Here is a 19,245-nt window from a genome sequence, read left to right as displayed (position 1 = left end):
TGGCCCAAAAGTCACATCCACCTTCATCTCTCATAGATATTCCTAGTAGAACCCTATATTGTTGCTCCCCAGGACTGTGTAGTTTCATAGTCAGTGTCTGCTCAGAATAAGCTTGCCACCCATTTCACTGCTTGCTGAGCCCTAATGCCTTCCCCTGCCTGATCTTTTTCTGTTCCCAAATGAAATTCCCCAAACTCTCCTTTTGTACATTTATAGCCTGATTAGAGTCTCTATACAGACTTATGAACATCCAGGTGGATAACGCTTTGCTCAGAATCAGCATTTAGTAAATGTTGAATTGAATGGGTAAAACGAGAGATTGGGAGCCAAGAAAAGAGTTGAAATTCTCTTGCTTTGTTCTGAGTGAGAAGGTGTTGACCAGGGTACTCCAGTGTTTCCCCAATAGTCCTACAGAATTATAATAGGGGTTCTTTACCAGGAAAAAAAAAAAAAAAGGTGTTGCCTAACAAGATCATTCCGAGAAATGCTACGTCTTACATCTCCCCTCTTTGAGATCTGAGATGCTGGTTAAGGGATCTGAAGAGGCCTACAAGAGTGAAAGCTGACTTGCATCGTACGGTATCTCCCGGATTGACCTGACAATAGAATCCCTTTATGGCCACAGTTATATTAGTTCCTCCAAACCGCAGTGATGTACCAAGCATGGTCTGGAAGTTGCAGCCAAACCCCAGTCCCCCCTCTTTCTCTGGTTTCCTTCTCATTCTCTTGTCGGTGCCTCTGGCATCTTTGTCAATGTTCAGTCCTCCTAGATGGTCTTTTCTATCAAGCATGGTCTGGAACTTGCAGCCAAAACCCAGTCCCCCCTCTTTCTCTGTCCATAAGTGCATGGATTTATCCCTGGGATTGCTATTCCGTTCCATGGATCTATGTGTCTCTCTCTGTGCCAGTCCCATACTGTCTTGATGACTGTTGCTTTGTAGTATAGCCTGAAGTCAGGCAGGTTGATTCCTCCTATTCCATTCTTCTTTCTCAAGATTGGCTCTTCGAGGATTTTTGTATTTCCATCCAAATTGTGAAATTATTTGTTCTAGTTGTCTGAAAAATACTGCTGGTAGCTTGATAGGAATTGCATTGAATCTATAGCATCCTTAGGGTAATGTGCTCGTTTTCACTATATTGATTGTTCTGATCCATGATCACGGTATATTTGTCCATCTATTTGTGTGTTTGAATTCTTTCATCAGTGCTTTATAGATTTCTATATGTAGGTCTTTTGTCTCTTTAGGTAGATTGAGTATTGTTTTTTGTTTTTGTTTTTTATTTTATTTTATTTATTTATTTATTTTTTTTTTTTTTTTTTTTTTTTTAGCTTTGAAGGTTTTTTGTTAAGGTTCCATTTATATTTAGTTTTTTTTGTTTTTTTTTTAAATAAATTTATTTATTTTAGTTGGGGGCTAATTACTTTACAATATTGTAATAGTTTTTGCCATACATTGACATGAATCAGCCATGGGTTTACATGCGTTTATTTTTTAAATTTATCTATTTTAGTTGGGGGCTAATTACTTTACAGTATTGTAGTAGTTTTTGCCATACATTGACATGAATCAGCCATGGGTCTCCATGTGTTCCCCATCCTGAACCCCCCTCCCACCTCCCTCCCCATCCCATCCCTCTGGGTCATCCCGTTGCCCCAGTCCTGAGCATTTGTCTCATGCATCGAACATGGAATGGTGTTCTCTTTCACATATGATAATATACATGTTTCAATGCTATTCTCTCAGAACGTCCCACCCTCACCTTCTCCCTGGTTTAACAGGGAGTCCTTAGAGATCATAAATGGACTACTTTCATAAATTCAATATCTTTCAAGATTTTGAAATATCACCCATTGATGATGATTTGAGAGTATTGCAAAAAATAGTGGAAAAGCGCAGGCACCTGGGAATCATGTTTCATATGGGTCTATCTGAGCTCCACCTAGCTGTGTGACATAGGTGCACAACCTCACCTCTGTGCTTTATAGCCCTCATCTGTAAAATAAGGGTAATAATGATTCCTATCTCATTAGACTATTGTGAACATTTTTCAAACAATCCATTAAAACACAGAAGTGAGTAATACATGATAAATACTTGATTAATAGTAGTTATTATTACTGTTAATACTAAACAGGTAGATTGAGGTTTTTAAAGGCGTAAGCCACACTTCTTGCATGGCTCTGCAATAAAACATACTCTGCTTTAAACTCTAGTGTTTCGATATTGCTTGGCCCAAGGTTGTTGGGTACAGGGGTATTAGGTTACAGTAACACCTTATCTCTCAAGTCTATGGAGGTTAACAGACTCTCTTCAGAGAATGATTTCAAAACCACATACACTCATAAAAGTATGAGCAGTTTTTTCTTCTGTGTAAAGCAAGTTAACAGACACTGAGAGCTCTCCCAGTTACCAGGTGAATTTAGGACAAAGTGTGACAAAGGCTGTCATCAGGTCTTACTTGAGGACTACTTATTATTTTGGAAACTTTGTCATGAACTGATTTGCTAGGATATATAGACAGAGTATATCTTTTATCTTTTCCATCGTTTAGTAGTTTGCTTCTCATGTGTGTCACATTATGGTTTAATATGTGCATACATTTTCATATTATAAAATATAGGGAATTCCATTCTTGATTTGGAAAGTTTGTGGTGAGATATTCACAAGTGAAATGCAGAAAATTCCGTATTTCATTCAGGAAATCTACATGCGTGTATTCAGATGTGAAATACCGAGTTCCATGCTTCACGTAGAACACTTTTGCCCTCATGTCAAAATGTGATACAGACATGGAATTCTCTCTGTAGAGAGAGATTTATACGGAGATGCTAAGGCCAGCATCCTGCCAAGGGCCACGGCTCTCCATTGCCAGAGGAATTGAAGTCTGCCCATATATTGTACAGAGGCCCTTTCAAAGTGATTCTGTTCTCCAGTTTCTGGAGCCCATTATACAGAGTGAAGTAAGCCAGAAAGAAAAACACCAATACAGTATACTAGTGCATATATATGCAATTTGAAAGATTGTAATGATAACCCTATATGTGAGACAGAATAAGAGACACAGATGCATAGAACAGTCTTATGGACTCTGAGGGAGAAGGTGAGGGTGGGACGTTCTGGGACAATAGCATTGAAACATGTATATTATCATATGTGAAACAGAACACCATTCCATGTTCGATGCATGAGACAAATGCTCGGGGCTGGGGCAATGGGATGACCCAGAGGGATGGGATGGGGAGGGAGGTGGGAGGGGGGTTCAGGATGGTGAACACATGGAAACCCATGGCTGATTCATGTCAATGTATGGCAAAAACTACTACAATACTGTAAAGTAATTAGCCCCCAACTAAAATAAATAAATTTATTAAAAAAAAAAAAGAACCAGAAAAAAAGAAAAGCTTTAGAATAAAGTTCAGGGATATTTTAAGGACCCATTATTTACAAATGCTTCCCAGTTTTAAAGATTTCATAATTTTATTAGGAGGATGGTTGCAACTCAAATCTGCTATGTTAATAGGAATGTTTAGAGATGAGAATTTAGTTTTAGATGGCCTAACCTCATTTTATGCATTTAGTCTGCTCTGGCAATTGTTGAAGAACTTGGTGTAAGGATTTCTTTGTTAATATCCTTATCTCCTCTTAGAAAATGGAAGACAAATAATTTCTTATCGTGAGCGAGACTGAGATGATGTACCCAACTGGTTAAAACATTAAATCGTGCACTGTCTATTCAAGCAAGTGCAGCTGCATCTGCCACATATAGTCTCTTTCTGAAGAGCTATGGTTAAAATTCAAGTGCTAAGTGCAGCTTGTCCCCTCCATCTGAGACTTCCATGAAAAAAACAAAAAGATTTTCCTAACCAGGCCTCCACAGAAACATGAACAGCCATGAAGGAGGCAAGGAAATCTATCTATTAAATCTATGAATGTATCAGAAAGCAGGAGCAGTGAATAACTTACATTTTCTACTGCAGAAGCATCAAACAAATACATCTTTAAAGTGTAGATTTCTCAAGAAAGTGAAATTTAGAAAAATCTGGCATTATTCAACAAGGGAAGCTCTTTTTATAACTTAGAAAAATTATTTTTTATAAACACAAAACACTGATTTGAACTATCGAGAATCTGGGTGGAACACATACTCAAATTACCTCTGCCACTCTGCTGTTACTTCTGTGTGTTGCCCTTCTGTGGTCAGGGATTAACTAAGATCTTCACTTGGCTGAGTCCTGCATTGTTTAGTCTGAGGACTTTGTTTTTAAAAAATGAATACTATTTTTATAGCTTTTTCTTGAATTGTTTCTCAGGAAAGCCAAGAGACCCAGTGAAACACTGTATGTACGGTGACTGAAGGAGCCACATTTCATCAACACTCTTCTGTGTCCTGTGTTTTATTTACAGCTAACAGTTCAGCTAGTGAATACACAGAATACTGTCCAAATATTACTCAGCTTCATTCACTATCGGTGGTAAAGTGATCTACAGAAAACAAAGACCACGTCTCTTTTCTATAGAGAGAAACAGAATCTCTCTCCCATTCTTGTTTTCTTATACATCTCTCCACAGAATCATACTCTATAATCATAATCTATTATTAAGAACAGCAGCCTAGCAAGGTCAACTTCGTTAAAATAAAGTTTAAAAACTTACGAGTCACTGGGGAAAAAAAAAAAGTAAAAGTGGTTCTGTTCTCATCCAGCCTCCAGGTGAGAACACACCCCAGCCTACCCCATCAGCCCAGGCCTGTGGGACTGGGAAGGGCGAGAGGATCAACCCAAGACACCCTTTTAAGGAGTGATGTTTCAAACTGGCATACGCTGGATGTAGCAGGTGCTTATGCTACAGTGCCATCAGTCTCCCAAACCTTACAGAAAAGGGCAAGCTGTGCTCATGTGCCTGGTCATGTTGAGGATAGAATGGTTCTGCACTTGAGAGAGACAGAAAACCCTTTGTAGCTGGGTGTCCTAGGGGCTGTGCATAGCCCCTCTTCTGTGCCTGGGGATCTGGCCCACTCTTATTTCTCTGCTCCTTCGCATCCTCCCTGACTGCCCCCAGGTGCTTTTTTCCTGCCTCTCCTTTCTGCTGAGGGATCCACGTTTACACTTACAAGCCTGTTTACACTTCCAGCTTGCTCTGTCGCTGAGATCCCTGGGCTTTTTTCCATGGCGTCAGTGCTTCTGCTGCCCTGTGATCTTTATACCTTACACAAGCTCTTTCACGTTTTCAGTGTCCATTCTTCCACCCCCCAGCCAGACCAGTTCAGACAGCTCACACACACATTTGTGTCAGCGCATATGTGTGTGCATGCACACCCCCCCCCACACACACAAACAGTCCTGAAAAGAAACTTCACACATGCACAACTATTTGTTTACTTGTCCAGTATAATGGACTTTGCTAAGCACCCCTCTTTTTTTGGCCCGGTTATTTTTTTTTTCCACTCACTAGTTGATCAACTCAGCGTCCTCTTCTACTTCTATGATACATCCTAGAAGGTGAATGGGATTTGCTCATGAGGGGGACTGACATGCAAAGAGGTTGGCAGGGTTGGAAGTCCTCACTGTGGACGGTTGAGTGACGTGTGCCTGTGTTCTCTACTCCCATCGCATCGGACTAGTTCACAGCACCAATCACGTTGGCAAGATACCATTCCCTGGGCTTTCCTTCCAGAAACAACAAAGAAATAGCAAGGGGCTTTGAACTTGAAATTGATCATGCACCCCCTTTCCCCGGGCTATAGAAGGTCACTGAGGACAAGAATTCTTTAACAACTTCCTATTCACAGAAAGGCAAGCCCCAACTCCTACTGCCTGGGTGATGCTTCACTTAAAATCATGAAGAAATACTGCATGGGTAATGTCAGTTTAACGATCAAAGCAAGAAGTGGTAAAAGTCAACGTCCTTCATTTCTGCAGCAGCGTTTATAGAACACTTAACAAGTCAACCCCAAATCTTTTCTGACAGATGAAAAATTTTCTGACAGATGCATTCCTGCAACATCTTTGCCCTTTGTGATCCTAATTAATATTCTCACTTCAACGAGTGATAATCTTGCCCCACGGGCATTTCTGTAAGTGTGTGGGTATTGTTGTTTCCAAACGTGGGTCACTGTTAAGTATTCCTGCGGTAAAGCATTTCTTGCTGTTCACAAATATCGCGTAACTCTTTTAAAAAGTCACTATTCAAGGTGTTGGAAGCATTTGATCCAGGAATGAAAGAAAGGGTCGAATTCACACACAGTCTAACAAAGACACACAAATTTAAAACAAAAAAAGGGAATACAAGCAACACAATTCATGTATGTTGAATAGGGCCATGCAAGAACTGACACAGCTACGGCAGCAGAGCTGTGCATAATGGCACAGGCATGGGTGCCACATCAAAAAGACAGGAGGCATAGGCAGACCCACAGGAAGAAACATCAGCTCACCTTCATGGGCAAACACAACGGAGACACCCAATCTTCATTCTAAACAGAGGAAAACATGAACACATCCAGGGAACAGGAAACAAATGCAGCTCAGGGTGATTGAGCCAGAATGCTCTGGAAATCATCAGTAATCCGCCAAGTTTCCCATGCATTGATATTCAGTGGAAGAAAACCTTACACAACACGTCCAAGTGCGCAGTCAAATCTAATAGCACCTAGACCTTAGGGCCCAAGTGAAAGCCCGAAAGACACTGGGACACAAGTCATGGCAAGTTTCCAGAGAATGACCATCAAGTCAACCACACACAGTTCAGTTTCACTAACCGATCCATGACTATCTCTGCAGTCTTCACTCCAGGACAGGTTAGAGCTAAAGCCATCCCTGGTACTGAAGCACTGGTACTGAAGGCAGGAAGTATTAGGCATTGGGGGACCCTGTCCTTAACTTGTCTTGTCTTTAAGTTCTTTGCAATGCCTTACTAAAACTTCTGAATGTGGATAAATACCACGCAGCCCCTAGAATGAGGCCAGTCTAAGGTCCCCCAAACCATGCACCAATATGCCATCCCACACCCACTGCAGAGTTATTACAGCGTAATTTCTCCTTTGCTTTGTTTTGAACTGGCGCTGAGAAACACAGGTACCAGCCTGCCAGAGCCCCAAGGGTTCTTTGAAGTTTACAGAATAAGAAAGTAAGAAGACATGTTTCCAGTGTTTGCTGGGCTGCTTGTACAGAAAGCACCCAGAGAAGGCCAAGCCTTGCCTTCTGGAACTGTAGATGCTCCTCTGCAGAAGGGGCAAAGCGAGGGTGCAGATATTCAAATGCAAAAGTTGGCCCTGAGCAGGAGATCTCGTTCAGTGCACCTTGAAGGGGACATCCATAAACCCATGAACATTGATGTTCATCCTTTACCCTTTGCCCTCAAAAGAGATGCTGCTGTAGGGAGACAAGCTGTGGAGTGAGAACTCCATGTGGGACAGATCCATCACCCTCAGGCATGCCCACGTTGGAGCCATTGTATCTGGGGCAAGAGGACAACACGGGAGGACAAACGCTGAACTCTCCCTACTCCCTCTGTGCCAGTCTGTCCTTTGCCCGATCCAGAGGTGGACGTGATTCCGGAAAGCAGCCATCTACTTGGAAAGGGCCACCCTAAGTGCTGACCAGTCCCTCGGTGAGCTCCGTATGCCCCAGGTGTTCCCATTGGCCCTTGGCCCACAGAGTAGCGACAAAGCCCCAGAAGAAGGTCCCTTGTGGTTGAAAACAGTCTATGCTGAGCCATTCAGCAAGGAAGGGACACTATTACCAGAGGGTTCATGAGAAAACGTTTATTTGTACACCTAGGCCTGATAGAGAGCCTTGGGCACAGAGCTTAAGCCTTCCTGAGAAAAGGGATATTAACCACCGAGCCATCATGGGACACAGAGCGCATGGCTGGGTAGGCTGGACCTTGCCTGTTTAACATCCCCACTCCCCTGACTTCTGCCCCTGCAGACTTTGTACCTAAACTGAGTTCCTGGGAAAAAAAGAACAGAGTTCACATGAGCTCAAACAGATATGATGGGATCTATTTTTGTTTGTCTCTCTGTTTCCTGGCAATTGATCTTTTCCCCTGGTCACTTTTGCCAGAAACTAATATCCTTACTGCCTTCTCACCCCCTCCCTTTCTCCCTAGGCCACAGCCCCTCCATATACGTTACGCCCCCATCCCCTAAGATGTTACCTGGAACCCTAGCTCTGGGAAGCTGACTTTGAGCAAAGCTGAACTGTGCAGTCATACACACAAGGAGGCTATGTGGTTCATAGTGAGCTGAATGTTAAGGCTTTTTCCTTGTCCTGTACTCTTCAAGTATCTGATGATATCCAACAGGGACGATACCTGGGGCACCACCTTCCAACAAAATTGTGTCCCACTATTTTGATCTCTGGCCCTTGTTCACCAGACCCTTTCCATGAACATCCACATCTCCCTTGAAAAATTGACAGACCCACAGTTAATGGCCCCTCCGCTTCCTCCCCAACCCCCACCACACAGGAAGAACTGGGTCCCCTGACACAACCCCAACATATGACTTAACCCCCTCTACAACTCTCCATGGTCTGGTAATTCCCATGCGGTAAACTGAGAATCCTACACGGAGCTGAAGTATTTATCCTGAGGACCTGTCCAAACAATGCACAGACACATACAGTTGATGCTTTTTATTTATCCTTCGGAATTATTTCAGGTTTACTTGTGTCTCCCTCTCGATCCGTTTCACCACCAGACCGCTCTGCATTACTTTCCTGTCCGAGAGAACTAGCTGGCCATTGATCTTCATGTGAAGCACCTTCATAGGTTTCCTATTTTAGGTAAAGGGGGGCACTCCTTCATAAGTTTCTCAAGATCGGGGGGGTCCTTTCAAAACAGACACAGACACAGATATGTAAACCTATCCTCTCTGAACTACACTAAAGACAGCTTTAATCTTTCAAGTCAGTTCCCAGGAGGGAGAGTCTGTGAACTTTTACATTTCCTCTCTAAGCACATACTAAAAACCACGTACCCCAGTCTTCACCGTAGAACTATTTACAAGAGCTAGGACATGGAAGCAACCTGTATGTCCATCGGCAGATGAAGGGATAAGGAAGTTGGGGTACATATACACAATGGGATGTTACTCAGCCCTAAAAAGGAATACATCGAACTCAATTCTTATGAGTTGGAATGAACATGGAGCCTATTATACAGAGTGAAGTTAAGTCAGAAAGAGAAAAAACAAATACTGCATGTTAACACAAATATACAGAGTTTAGGACCATGTAGGTGGTACTGAACATCCAACATGCAGGACAGCAAATAAGACACAGACATATAAAGAACAGACTTTGGGCTCAGTGGTAGAACGTGAGGCTGGGTTAATTTGAGAAAATAGCCCTGAAACCTTTACATTACCTTATGCAAAATAGATGACCAGCACAAATTTGATGCATGAAGCAAGGCAAACAAAGTCATGTTGTGGGACAACCAAGAAAGACGGGTAGGGGAGGGCGGTGGGTGGTGGGTTCAGCATTTGGGGGGACACGTGTACACACGTGTATACGGGTGATTCGTGTTGGCCAATGTATGGCGGAAACCGCCATGGTTTTGTAAAGTAATCATCCTCCAGTTGAAATAAGTAAGTTAAAAGACTATTCTCCAGAATCCTGCACAGTGGTCAGTATTCTCAGAATGAGGGTGGCAGGTGAAAAAGATGCAGAAGAAAATAAAAACAAGTGTGATGATCAAAATGGAATCAAATGATGGTCAGTGGGGAACAGCCTAGCAGAAAGGAGACTCACAGACCTTTGTGGAAAGGGGACTTCAATAGTAGGTGGGCCCCAACTTAAGAGAAGCCTGAGGGTACACTTGTTGGCCATGGAATGGCAGTTCAGAGATGTGCAGCTGAGTCAGATATAAATTGGAGTGAGTTTGCCCTGACCAGCCCACTTCATCTACCTCAAGCTTCTCTACTTAGAACCCATTTTTCACTACAGTTCTCTACTCCTGCTGTCTCTTGCTGATTCCCTCATTCCCTGGTGGTACTCTGCATTCCACGGAGTCTCACTTTCTCCACAAGTGAAATAAATGACCCACGTTTCTGGAAAACATTTAATGCCAGTGCCCAGCCCCTGGGCTCCTCACCTCTCGTCCTCCCAGTACCTCTCGTGGGGGAGCCTTCCTCCTCATATAGTACCACACGGGATTGGGCCACAGATCCTTTATGATGATCTGCCAGGGCAATGAGCAAGGTCAGCACAGGGCTGGCCAGACCCTGAGCCCTCCCGTGCACCGCCAAGAACTCCAACATACATCACCAATTCTGGCCCAGTGGCCACGTGGGACCCTACCTCAGCAATCCGGTCAGATCCTGTGAAATTGTGGTCAAAGAACCAGTTGAAGAAGTTAACGCTGCTGTTGTGGTGCCTGCGGCTGTATGCCTTACGTTCAAATCCCTGGTTCCAGTGAATTGGGGTGGAATGAGATGTGCGGTATCCTGCAGGAAAAGGGAGTATGGGAGAAAGACCTAAGTCATTTTCCAATTCAACCTACACTTTTCTGCCCCCCACCCCATCCAAGGAGCTGCCTCTTACCGGTGACATTAATGAGATATTCCTTAACAATCACTTCATTCTGGAAATACCTATTCTTCCGGAAGAACAATGTGATCTTGCAGTGATGAGTGGGACGCCTGAGTTCCTCCACCTGCCAGGACAAAGTGTGGGGAGTGGGGTAGGGGTGGGTGGGTGTGAAACCTCTTTACAGAAGAGCTGTCCTTTCCTGTTTTCAGGGGTAAATCATGTCCTCTCCCCTCCCCAGTCACCATTCCTCCACAATTATCAGTGTCCCCTGCCTGACCTTCAAGTTGGTCATGAAGTGAAGCATGTCTTCATCTTGGTCAGCCATCATAGCTGACATCTGGGGATGGTTCATAAACTGCTGTAGGTCAAGGAGCCTCCAGATGCTAGAGGAAAAAAGTGCTGGAAGGACAAATCTAGCCTAAAGAGTAGAATGGCACTGCCTGACTTCAACTTGCTACGAGTTAACTCGTCACATTTCTGTTGACGCAGACTGTATGAAGGCATGACAAGCCCCAAGGCTGTGCCTATGAACGCACTACCATAAGAGGGTCTGTTCCTAACAGGAAAGGCCCTAAGCTCCATCTCAGCCTCCTAAAAGTTAGCTTACTTCTGGAAAACAAGCACTCCGAGGTACAAGCAGCATGAGCATTTGCACACCCCAACCTCATCCCCAAATTCACTCAGCTTTTCAGAGAAGACCTGGATCCCAGACAAGCCTTTTCTCTGAGGAGTCCCTGGTGCTAATGACAATTCTGATTGGGACCTCTGCAAGTAAAGCCCAAGTAGCAATTTGTGCTAACCAGAACAGCAAGGACAGCCCACCTAATATCAGCAACAGATACATAGAACGGTAACCAATATCCACGATCTGTAAACCGCTTCTGCAATAGCCCAGGTTTAAAAAAAAAAAAATCCACAAGCACCACACCAAGGATACAACTTTGACCCAGAAGCCACAAATTCCCTGGATGATGGCACTTCTGTGCTCTAGATGCAGCTTCCGCCTCTGGCAGTTCTTGTGTTTCAGGCGAGCGTGGGCCCTTTGGGCTTGCTTATTCACGGGTTCCAGCTCGGCTTGCAGGGCCTTGAGCGCCTCCAGTGCGGGCCGGTCACTCGGGGCTCCGGGGCTTATATATTCCTGGCCCTGCTTCTCCGAGGACACCTGCTCTTGCTCCTCGTAGGCCACCAGCTCCACCTCCTCCATGACGTCTAACGCCAGCAGCTGGAACTCCTGCCCGATTCCCGCCACCTCGCCCTCCTCCAGGGCCGCACCTTCCTCCGCCGCCTCCACCCAGAAGAGTGCGGCCTCCTCGCCTGCGGCCTGCATCGCCTCTGCCGCCCCCACCGGGCTGGTAGGCCCCAGGGTCCCTCCCTCCTGAAGACCCGGACTCACAACTAAGGCCCCGGATCCCGGGGTGCTGCCGCCTTCCTCTGGCCCCGTCTCACTCTCCATGGTGTTCTGGCCGTAGCCCAGAGCCGCGAAGAAGCTGCACGTGAGGGCACAGCGGGCGGCCGGCACAGCCCGCCCACCAGCCGCAGTCTACGTGGCACAACCAACTGGCTACTTGCCCACAGCCAATGAGCAGGGAAAGGGAGACAGTCATGCGCAGAGCTGTGTGCCACCACGCACGCACAATATGGCGGCGGGAAGGGGCTGAACTCTACCCCCTGACCTCTAGACCTCATCACAGAACCAATCAAATGGAGTCGAAAGGGCTTGGCTCACGGGACACGCCCCTTGGAATTCTGGGCACTCTCTCAGCACGTGACCCAGGGGCCCAACTTGGCTCAGCGCACAGTGCGCCGGTCCAGGCAAGCCGTTTGCCTGACCAACAGTGCACATGTGCCAGCCCAGCGACTGGGCGAGCCAGGCCAGCTGGAGGCGAAGGCAAGGAACTTGAACCTGACGCTGCAACCATCCTCAAGCTTGAAATTGCCTCTGGGGCAGCGGGCGACTCCGTGTGCTCAGGGATCCACACAGGTGAGACGGGGTTCCTGGGTACCTCAGGGACACAGGTGCTCACCTTAGATCTGAACTGCAAGCCACGGGCAGGGTGTGGGAGGCGGGCTTACCGCTGACCTCACCGAAGTTCACCGCCTGCAGAGTCCATCCCTAAACTTGTGCCTTAGGCTTGAGCAGTGTCAGGAATGCAGTCATCCTCTCCTCAGAGGATGAAGCAGCGCACTTTCCTCAGCTCGCTGTTCGGGCCCCACAACGCAGCCCCAAGCCAAACCACCCTGGAGCCCCTGGCTTGTGGTCTGTCAGCTCTTGGCCTTTCCCCCGGCCCACGGCTTAGAGCAGGCACCCCGGTGGCTAAGGATGTGCTCCTGCGGATGCACTTCCCAGAGCAGCAGAGCTCCTCCTAGAAGTGTTTCAAGGGGACCAAAGTGCTCCTCCTGACCATTGCTTACTCCCTTCCTCTCGGCTGCATAGCTAACATGGGCACACTCACGTTAAGTGCCTGGATAGATGCAACACTCACACTCTGCCTCCTAGGATGTCTGGTGTTTCACACTGAGCACCTGTCTTAGGCCACACACACACACACACACAAACAGGTGCCAAAAGCACACACGTGTACACACACACGTTTGATGCACAGGGACACAAATGCAAACAGGTGTTTCAGAGACTGAAGAACCAGTGGTTCACATGAAATGCAGAGATTTCCTTATTTCTCATAGGAAAATGTTCGTTCTGATCATCAGATGTGAAATATAGAGAAGCCCAACTTTCATGAAGGAGAATTAATGCCTAGATTTTGGTGCAGGTAATATAGAGAACTCCATATTCCATGGTGGACAGTCATTGTTTTATATATGAGAAATACAAGGAATGAAGTATTTCACGAAGAAACAGTGGTGCCCAGAATTTCATTTATGAAATAGAGAGAATTCCAATTCCATGTTGGTTCCCCATATCTTAATTACATACTTCATGTCAGTAAAATTTCATTGAGATTTTCACATAGGAAATGTGTACAATTTCAGAGTTCTGATGCAAGAAAGGATGTGCTCAACTTTTCATATCTGAAATATGTAGAATTCCCCATTCATGTAGGAAAAATGCACAGATATCCATAGGTAAAACAGACAAGATTCCAAATATGATGAAGAAACTTATACAAATAGATTTTCAAACATGAAGTACATATCTCCTATTTCACATAGAAAAATGTGCCCCCATGTTCTCACGTGTGAGATAGAGAAAATTACATATTTTATACAGAAAAATCATCTTTCAGGTTTTCATCTTCACGAAGCAGGGCATGCAAAGCAAGTGCTCTGGAAGAACCCAGAAAAATAGCGTAGGAAGGGATGGGAGAGGCTCCAGGATGGGCGGGACGTCTATATACTTATGGCTTATTAATGTTGACCCATGGAAGAAGCCATCACGATATTGTATGGTAATTAACCCCCAGTTAAAATTTAAGAAAAAGTTACAGTTTGAGAAAAGTGAAAGTACAAGGGGACTCGACTCGGCTCTGTAGTGACCTAACTGTGAAGGAAATCCAAAAATGACGGGATATATGTACAGCTAAAATGGATTCACTTGGACATACGTACAGCAGAAACTAAAGCAACATTGTAATGCGACTATAGCCCAATAATAATTGTTTCAATCATATTCATGTCAAGTATAATTCTAGCAGTGAATAAATAAATGGTAGCCTCATTTGCAATGTATGTCCAAGGGGACATTATTCTAAGTTAAATATTTCAGTTAGAGGAAGACGAAACCTTTTTCATCACATGACATTGTGAAGTTGAAATCCCTGCATTATAGAAACAGAGTAGACTGTGGTCCTCGGGCTACTGGAAATGGCCCGTGATGGTCCAGGTTATCAACTTTTAGTCACAGGTTGAATAAGCTCATCAAGGAAGATACTGTAATAGAGGCAGGATGGAAAACTGAGCTGCAGGCCTCAGCCCAAGACCTTTAGTGCAGTTAGAAACCCCAACACCACCAACAAAAAGCCTCTCAGCAGAGGGTAGTGAGAGATATATTACAGCCTTCCCACAGAGCCCTCTAGGCCCTCGGGCCTTGGGCTGGGGAATGAACTGTGGAGCTTGGGGACAGGCTGTGTCTTGTAGAGTCCCAGAGCCCTTGCTGGAGCCACTGACTGGCCTGGCCCAGGTTTCAAAGCAATGGCCAACGTGTTCCATCCCCACCTCCATGACCGAATGGTTGTGGCAATCTCCATGGGTCACAGTCTACAGGACCCAGCTTTCCATCTGGGTAGACTGAGGAGGCTGAGGGCCAGCTACATGCTGGGTACCTGGCTCGCTCATTGAAGGTGGCTGGGCAGTGTATGGGGGCCTTGGTAAGAGGAAGGCACAGAGAACTGAGAAATGCCTCTTCCGGCTGGGACTGAGCACTGCTGGAGGTAACAAGAGTGGGTGCTAGACGAATGCTCCACAACTAGGATAACCGGCCTGCACAGGGACCCCTCCCCCTCCCAACCAGGACCGTGGAGGGTGAAAGTCAAGCTTGGGACCTTTCCTTTCGGGAAACAGGGAATAGGGAATAATATTTGCTTCCCTCGAGGATTACAGGAACACAGTTAGCTGACCACCACCTCGCTTCAAGAGCACACGATCTGACAGCAAGAAGTTTGCAACAGCTAATCACACCCCTCCCTCACCTTTCTTATACGTAGCCTTTGCTGAACACTTTGAGGGAGTGTTTTTTTTTTTTTTTCTTTTTTCCATTGGCTTAGGCTTTTATTCTTTTTTCATGCAAGCATTTAAATTTATGAGCACTTCTAGACATGCATCTCATGAATTCTGATATGCTGTGTTTTTATTATCACTCTCTTAAAATATTTTCGAAGCTTTCTTTTTATTTTTTACCTCTTTTTAAAAATGGATGTCAATTGGAGGCTAATTACTTGACAGTATTGTGGTGGCTTTTGCCATATATTCACATGAAAGAGCCCTGGGTGTACATGCGTTTCACATCCTGACCCTCCCGCGTCCCTCCCCATCCCATCCCTCAGGGTCATTCATTCCAGTGCTCCAGCCCTGAGCACCCTGTCTCATGCATCGCACCTGGACTGGCGATCTATTTCACATACTATACATGTTTCCATGCTATTCTCTCAAATCATCCCACCCTCGCCTTTTTCCACAGAGTCCAGCAGTCTGTTGTTTACATCTGTGTCTCTTTTGCTGTCTCGCATATAGGGCCATCGTTATCATCTTTCTAAATTCCATATATGTGTGTTAATATCATGTATCGGTGTTTTATCTTTCTGGCTTACGTCGCTCTGTATAATAGACTCCAGTTTCATCCACCTCATTAGAGCTGATTCCAATGCATTCTTTTTAATGGCTGAGTAAAATTCCGTTGTGTGTATGGATCAGAGCTTTCTTCTCCATTCGTCTGCCGATGGACATCTAGGTTGCTTCCATGTGCTAGCTATTGTAAACACTGCTGCGATGAACACTGGGGTACACGAGTCTCTTTCGGCTCTGGTTTCCCCGGTGTATATGTCCAGCAGCAGGATTGCTGAGTCGTATGGCCGTTCTAGACCCAGTTTTTTAAGAAATCTTCAGGTTTCTTTGTCACTGGATGCTCTGGACCTTCGGGTGAGAAAGAAGCTGTAGTTGGGAGTCACCCAGGCTGTGTAACCAAAGCACTCCTGGCTGGTTCGCCCATTTGGCTAGGACATTGAGTGACGTGGATGAACTATGCAGTCCATATCCCTGTTGGGTTCTTCCAGGCAGCTGGTCTAGCTCCTCGATTTGTTATTTTCAATAAGGATTTACGGAGGACTTCCTATGGCCCCTGCACTGTGCATAGATTGCCCTGGAAGGTTGATACTGTTATCAAACCCATTGTCCGGAGGAAGAAACGGAGGCTCAGAGAGGTAGTCCACTCGTTCACAGTCACACAACTAATAGAAGCAGAGGAGCAGGATCTGAATTCACCTCCTTTGGGCTCCAGTATCCAAGCAAGTGTGGTCATGCTTGTCGTTCTTGTGTCCAACCTTTAGTTCCCAATTGCACCAGCCCTGAGATCCAGAAATTAAACCACACTTGGTTTTTAGGTTCTTTCCATTTGAGCCCTGGAGGAGGTGGATATAGTTCACTCCTGATCCTGCTGGGATGTTTGTGGCTCTTGGCCTTTTAAGATTTTCTCTTCCATGATCCCACTCATGGTAAGCATTGCTCTAGAATGAAGACAATACAGAGTCGATGGGGATTTCCTCTTTTCAAAATTGTAGGGTAACAGATTATTTACGTTCAGATGGATGATGCTCACTTCTGGGAGCAGGAAACATAAATAGGTTAAATGAAATTATTGTTAGAAATAGACTTTTGCCCATTTTTGCTTGTATATGTAGGAAACTCCTGCTGTTTTATCGTTTTTCCTTTTGCTTGAGACATGGAAATGTGTGCCTTTCCTCTGGACTCAGTTACAAGTAGAAAAACAGTAGAAGCACAATGGTGGTTGACTCTGCTTCAGGGCAGGAAGCCAGATGGGGGCTGGGCAGCTGGGTCACCTGGAGACAGTGCTCCCCCAACCGAAATGGGCCAGAAGTTCTCAGCCCCAGCCAGCCTTGCAGGCCTGTGACCCAGAATGGCCAGGTCTCCCGCCTTTTCCGGCAAGCCTAACATCTTAATTTCTGTGTGAAACTTCGGGATTTCTGAGTTGGCCAGCGTATTCTAAGTTAAAAGCAACAAATAACGAAAGATTGGAAAGCATTGGGTCAAACCATTGCTTCCTTAATAACACGTTTGCTCGCCCCATGTGGCTTGTGGGCTGTGAGTTTGCATCCGCTGCTTTAAGGCTTGGCTTACTTCTTTGAGTCCTGGACACAAAGAGTAAAAGACTTAATGCTTTGGGAATTTGTGGGAAGAGTCCTAGCGGTGACTCAAGAGCCCATGTCTCTGGTCTCGCCTCTCTGTCTTGGTTTTCTATGTGTCCCAGGACAAGGGATTTCTCAGGCCCTCTTTTTTTTTCCTAATCTGTAAAATGGAAGCAGAAGCTGGAATCAAGATTGCCGGGAGAAATATGAATAACTTCAGATATCCAGAACTAAAAAGCCTCTTGGTGAAAGTGAAAGAGGAGAGTGAAAATGCTGGCTTAAAGCTCAGCATTCAGAAAACTAAGTTCATGGCATCCGGTCACGTCACTTCATGGCAAATAGATGGGGAAACAGTGGCTGACTTTATTTTTCTGGGCTCCAAGGTCACTGGAGATGCTGATTGCAGCCATGTAATTAAAAGACGCTTACTCCTTGAAAGGAAAGTTATGACCAAGCTAGACAGCATATTAAAAAGCAGAGACATTACTTTGTCAACAAAGGTCCATCTAGTTGAGGCTACGGCTTTTCCAGTTGTCATGTGTGGATGTGAGAGTTGGACTGTACAGAAAGCTGAGCGCTGAAGAATTGATGGTTTTGAACTGTGGTGTTGGAGGAGACTCTTGAGAGTCCCTTGGGCTGTAAGGAGATCCAGCCAGTCCATCCTAAAGGAGATCAGTCCTGTGTGTTCATTGGAAGGACTGATGTTGTAGCTGAAACCCCAATCCTTTGGCCACCTGATGCGAAGAGCTGACTCATTAGAAAAGACCGTGATGTTGGGAGAGATTGAGGGCGGGAGGAGAAGGGGACAACAGAGGATGAGATGGTTGGATGGCATCACTGACTCAACAGAGATGAGTTTGAGTGGACTCCGGGAGATGGTGGTGGACAGGGAGGCCTGGCGTGCTGTCGTTCATGTGGTCACAAAGAGTTGGACACGACTGAGTGACTGAACTCAACTGAAATGAACTGAACTGAAAATGGATCAGTTTTAACAAATCCTGTGTAGCGTTCCCTTCCATCCCTCCCATTCTATGTGTCCCAGTTAGTTACCCATGCTGACAAGATTAGGCTCTGGATAAATTAGAAGTTCACATGGTTTGGTCCCATGTCATCTTTGAATGTCAGTAACTGAAACCCTCTCCAGGCAAGTTCCATTTATCACCTGTAGTCAGCTGCAACTTAAGTCTACTGCTAATCCCACCAGGCCAGTGTGATGCAACGTGGTTTTTTTTTTTTTATTTTAGCATTGAGCGTGTTAAATATTTGCGGTTTTCTGGTCCTGCTCTTTTTTTCTGTGAGTATGCGACATCTTGTTGTTGTTGTTGTTGTTGTTGTTTTAATTTAGGCATAAATGAAATCTCAGAAGATGTTTATATCGGGCCTGGCGATTCAAGGCATTCTGAGAAGTCAGATAGTAGTGGAAGTAACTCTATCGGTGATGAGGAGCAGAGGTCCAAGAATGAGCCAGAAGATGCTGAAGACAAAGAGGTGGCTCAGATGGTCAAAGAGCCATCTGCTATCAAAAAAAAAAAAAATGCCCAAAGTGCCAAATCCCGTGGAGATGGAAGAGGAGCTGAAAGCAGGTCACCAGTCTGTGAAAAAGTGGACTCAAGATCAGTCAAGGAGAAGATGAGCCCCAGCTTGAGAAGGACTTTTCAGACAAAGCAAAAAACCCTTTCCTCCTCCCACAAAGGATAAGCTGAAGGGAAAAGGTGAGACTGACTCCCCAAGAGTGCATTTGGGCCTGGATTCTGATTCAGAGAGCGGACTTGTCATAGATTTAGAAGAAGACCTTTCTCCGCTGGAGGGTCGAAACACTAGGAAGGAACCCAAAGAACCATCTCCCAAGCAGGAGGGTAAGTGACTGTACCAGTTTCTGGTTTCTTGATTTGG

General features: G+C 45.3%; 1 protein-coding gene and 1 pseudogene across 3 annotated transcripts in view; one reads left to right on the top strand and one right to left on the bottom strand.

Annotated features, from left to right (window-relative positions):
* The window catches only part of LOC145537677 (zinc finger imprinted 2-like), a 54,811-nt pseudogene that overhangs the window by 8,561 nt on the left and 27,005 nt on the right, over positions 1-19,245 (top strand). The window lies entirely within an intron of this gene.
* On the bottom strand, positions 8,624-12,169 carry LOC145537508 (testis-specific Y-encoded protein 3-like). 2 transcript variants are annotated; one of them, XM_081568181.1, is made up of 6 exons: positions 11,475-12,169; positions 10,815-10,892; positions 10,550-10,661; positions 10,307-10,452; positions 10,101-10,187; positions 8,624-8,834 (listed from the first exon to the last, which is right to left on the bottom strand). In XM_081568181.1, the coding sequence occupies exons 1-6, from the start codon at positions 11,988-11,990 to the stop codon at positions 8,769-8,771; spliced, it is 1,005 nt and encodes a 334-aa protein (XP_081424307.1). In that variant the 5' UTR covers positions 11,991-12,169; the 3' UTR covers positions 8,624-8,768. The 2 variants fall into 2 exon arrangements, with proteins under 2 accessions (XP_081424307.1, XP_081424306.1); XM_081568180.1 differs by having other exon boundaries at positions 8,624-8,779.

This window comes from Giraffa tippelskirchi, chromosome Y (genome assembly GCF_054371585.1).
Source record: "Giraffa tippelskirchi isolate mGirTip1 chromosome Y, T2T-mGirTip1v1.2.pri, whole genome shotgun sequence".
NCBI lineage: Eukaryota > Metazoa > Chordata > Mammalia > Artiodactyla > Giraffidae > Giraffa > Giraffa tippelskirchi.
This window is presented reverse-complemented; position numbering and strand designations above follow the sequence as displayed.

What these genes read in the sequence shown, in the direction of transcription:
- LOC145537508 (XM_081568180.1), bottom strand. Translation starts at nt 11,990, where the DNA reads ATGGAGAGTGAGACGGGGCCAGAGGAAGGCGGCAGCACCCCGGGATCC. An exon ending in ACTTCATGACCAACTTGAAG is followed by an intron (nt 10,662 to 10,814) that starts GTCAGGCAGGGG and finishes TTGTCCTGGCAG; the next exon opens with GTGGAGGAACTCAGGCGTCC. An exon ending in ATATCTCATTAATGTCACCG is followed by an intron (nt 10,453 to 10,549) that starts GTAAGAGGCAGC and finishes CTTTTCCTGCAG; the next exon opens with GATACCGCACATCTCATTCC.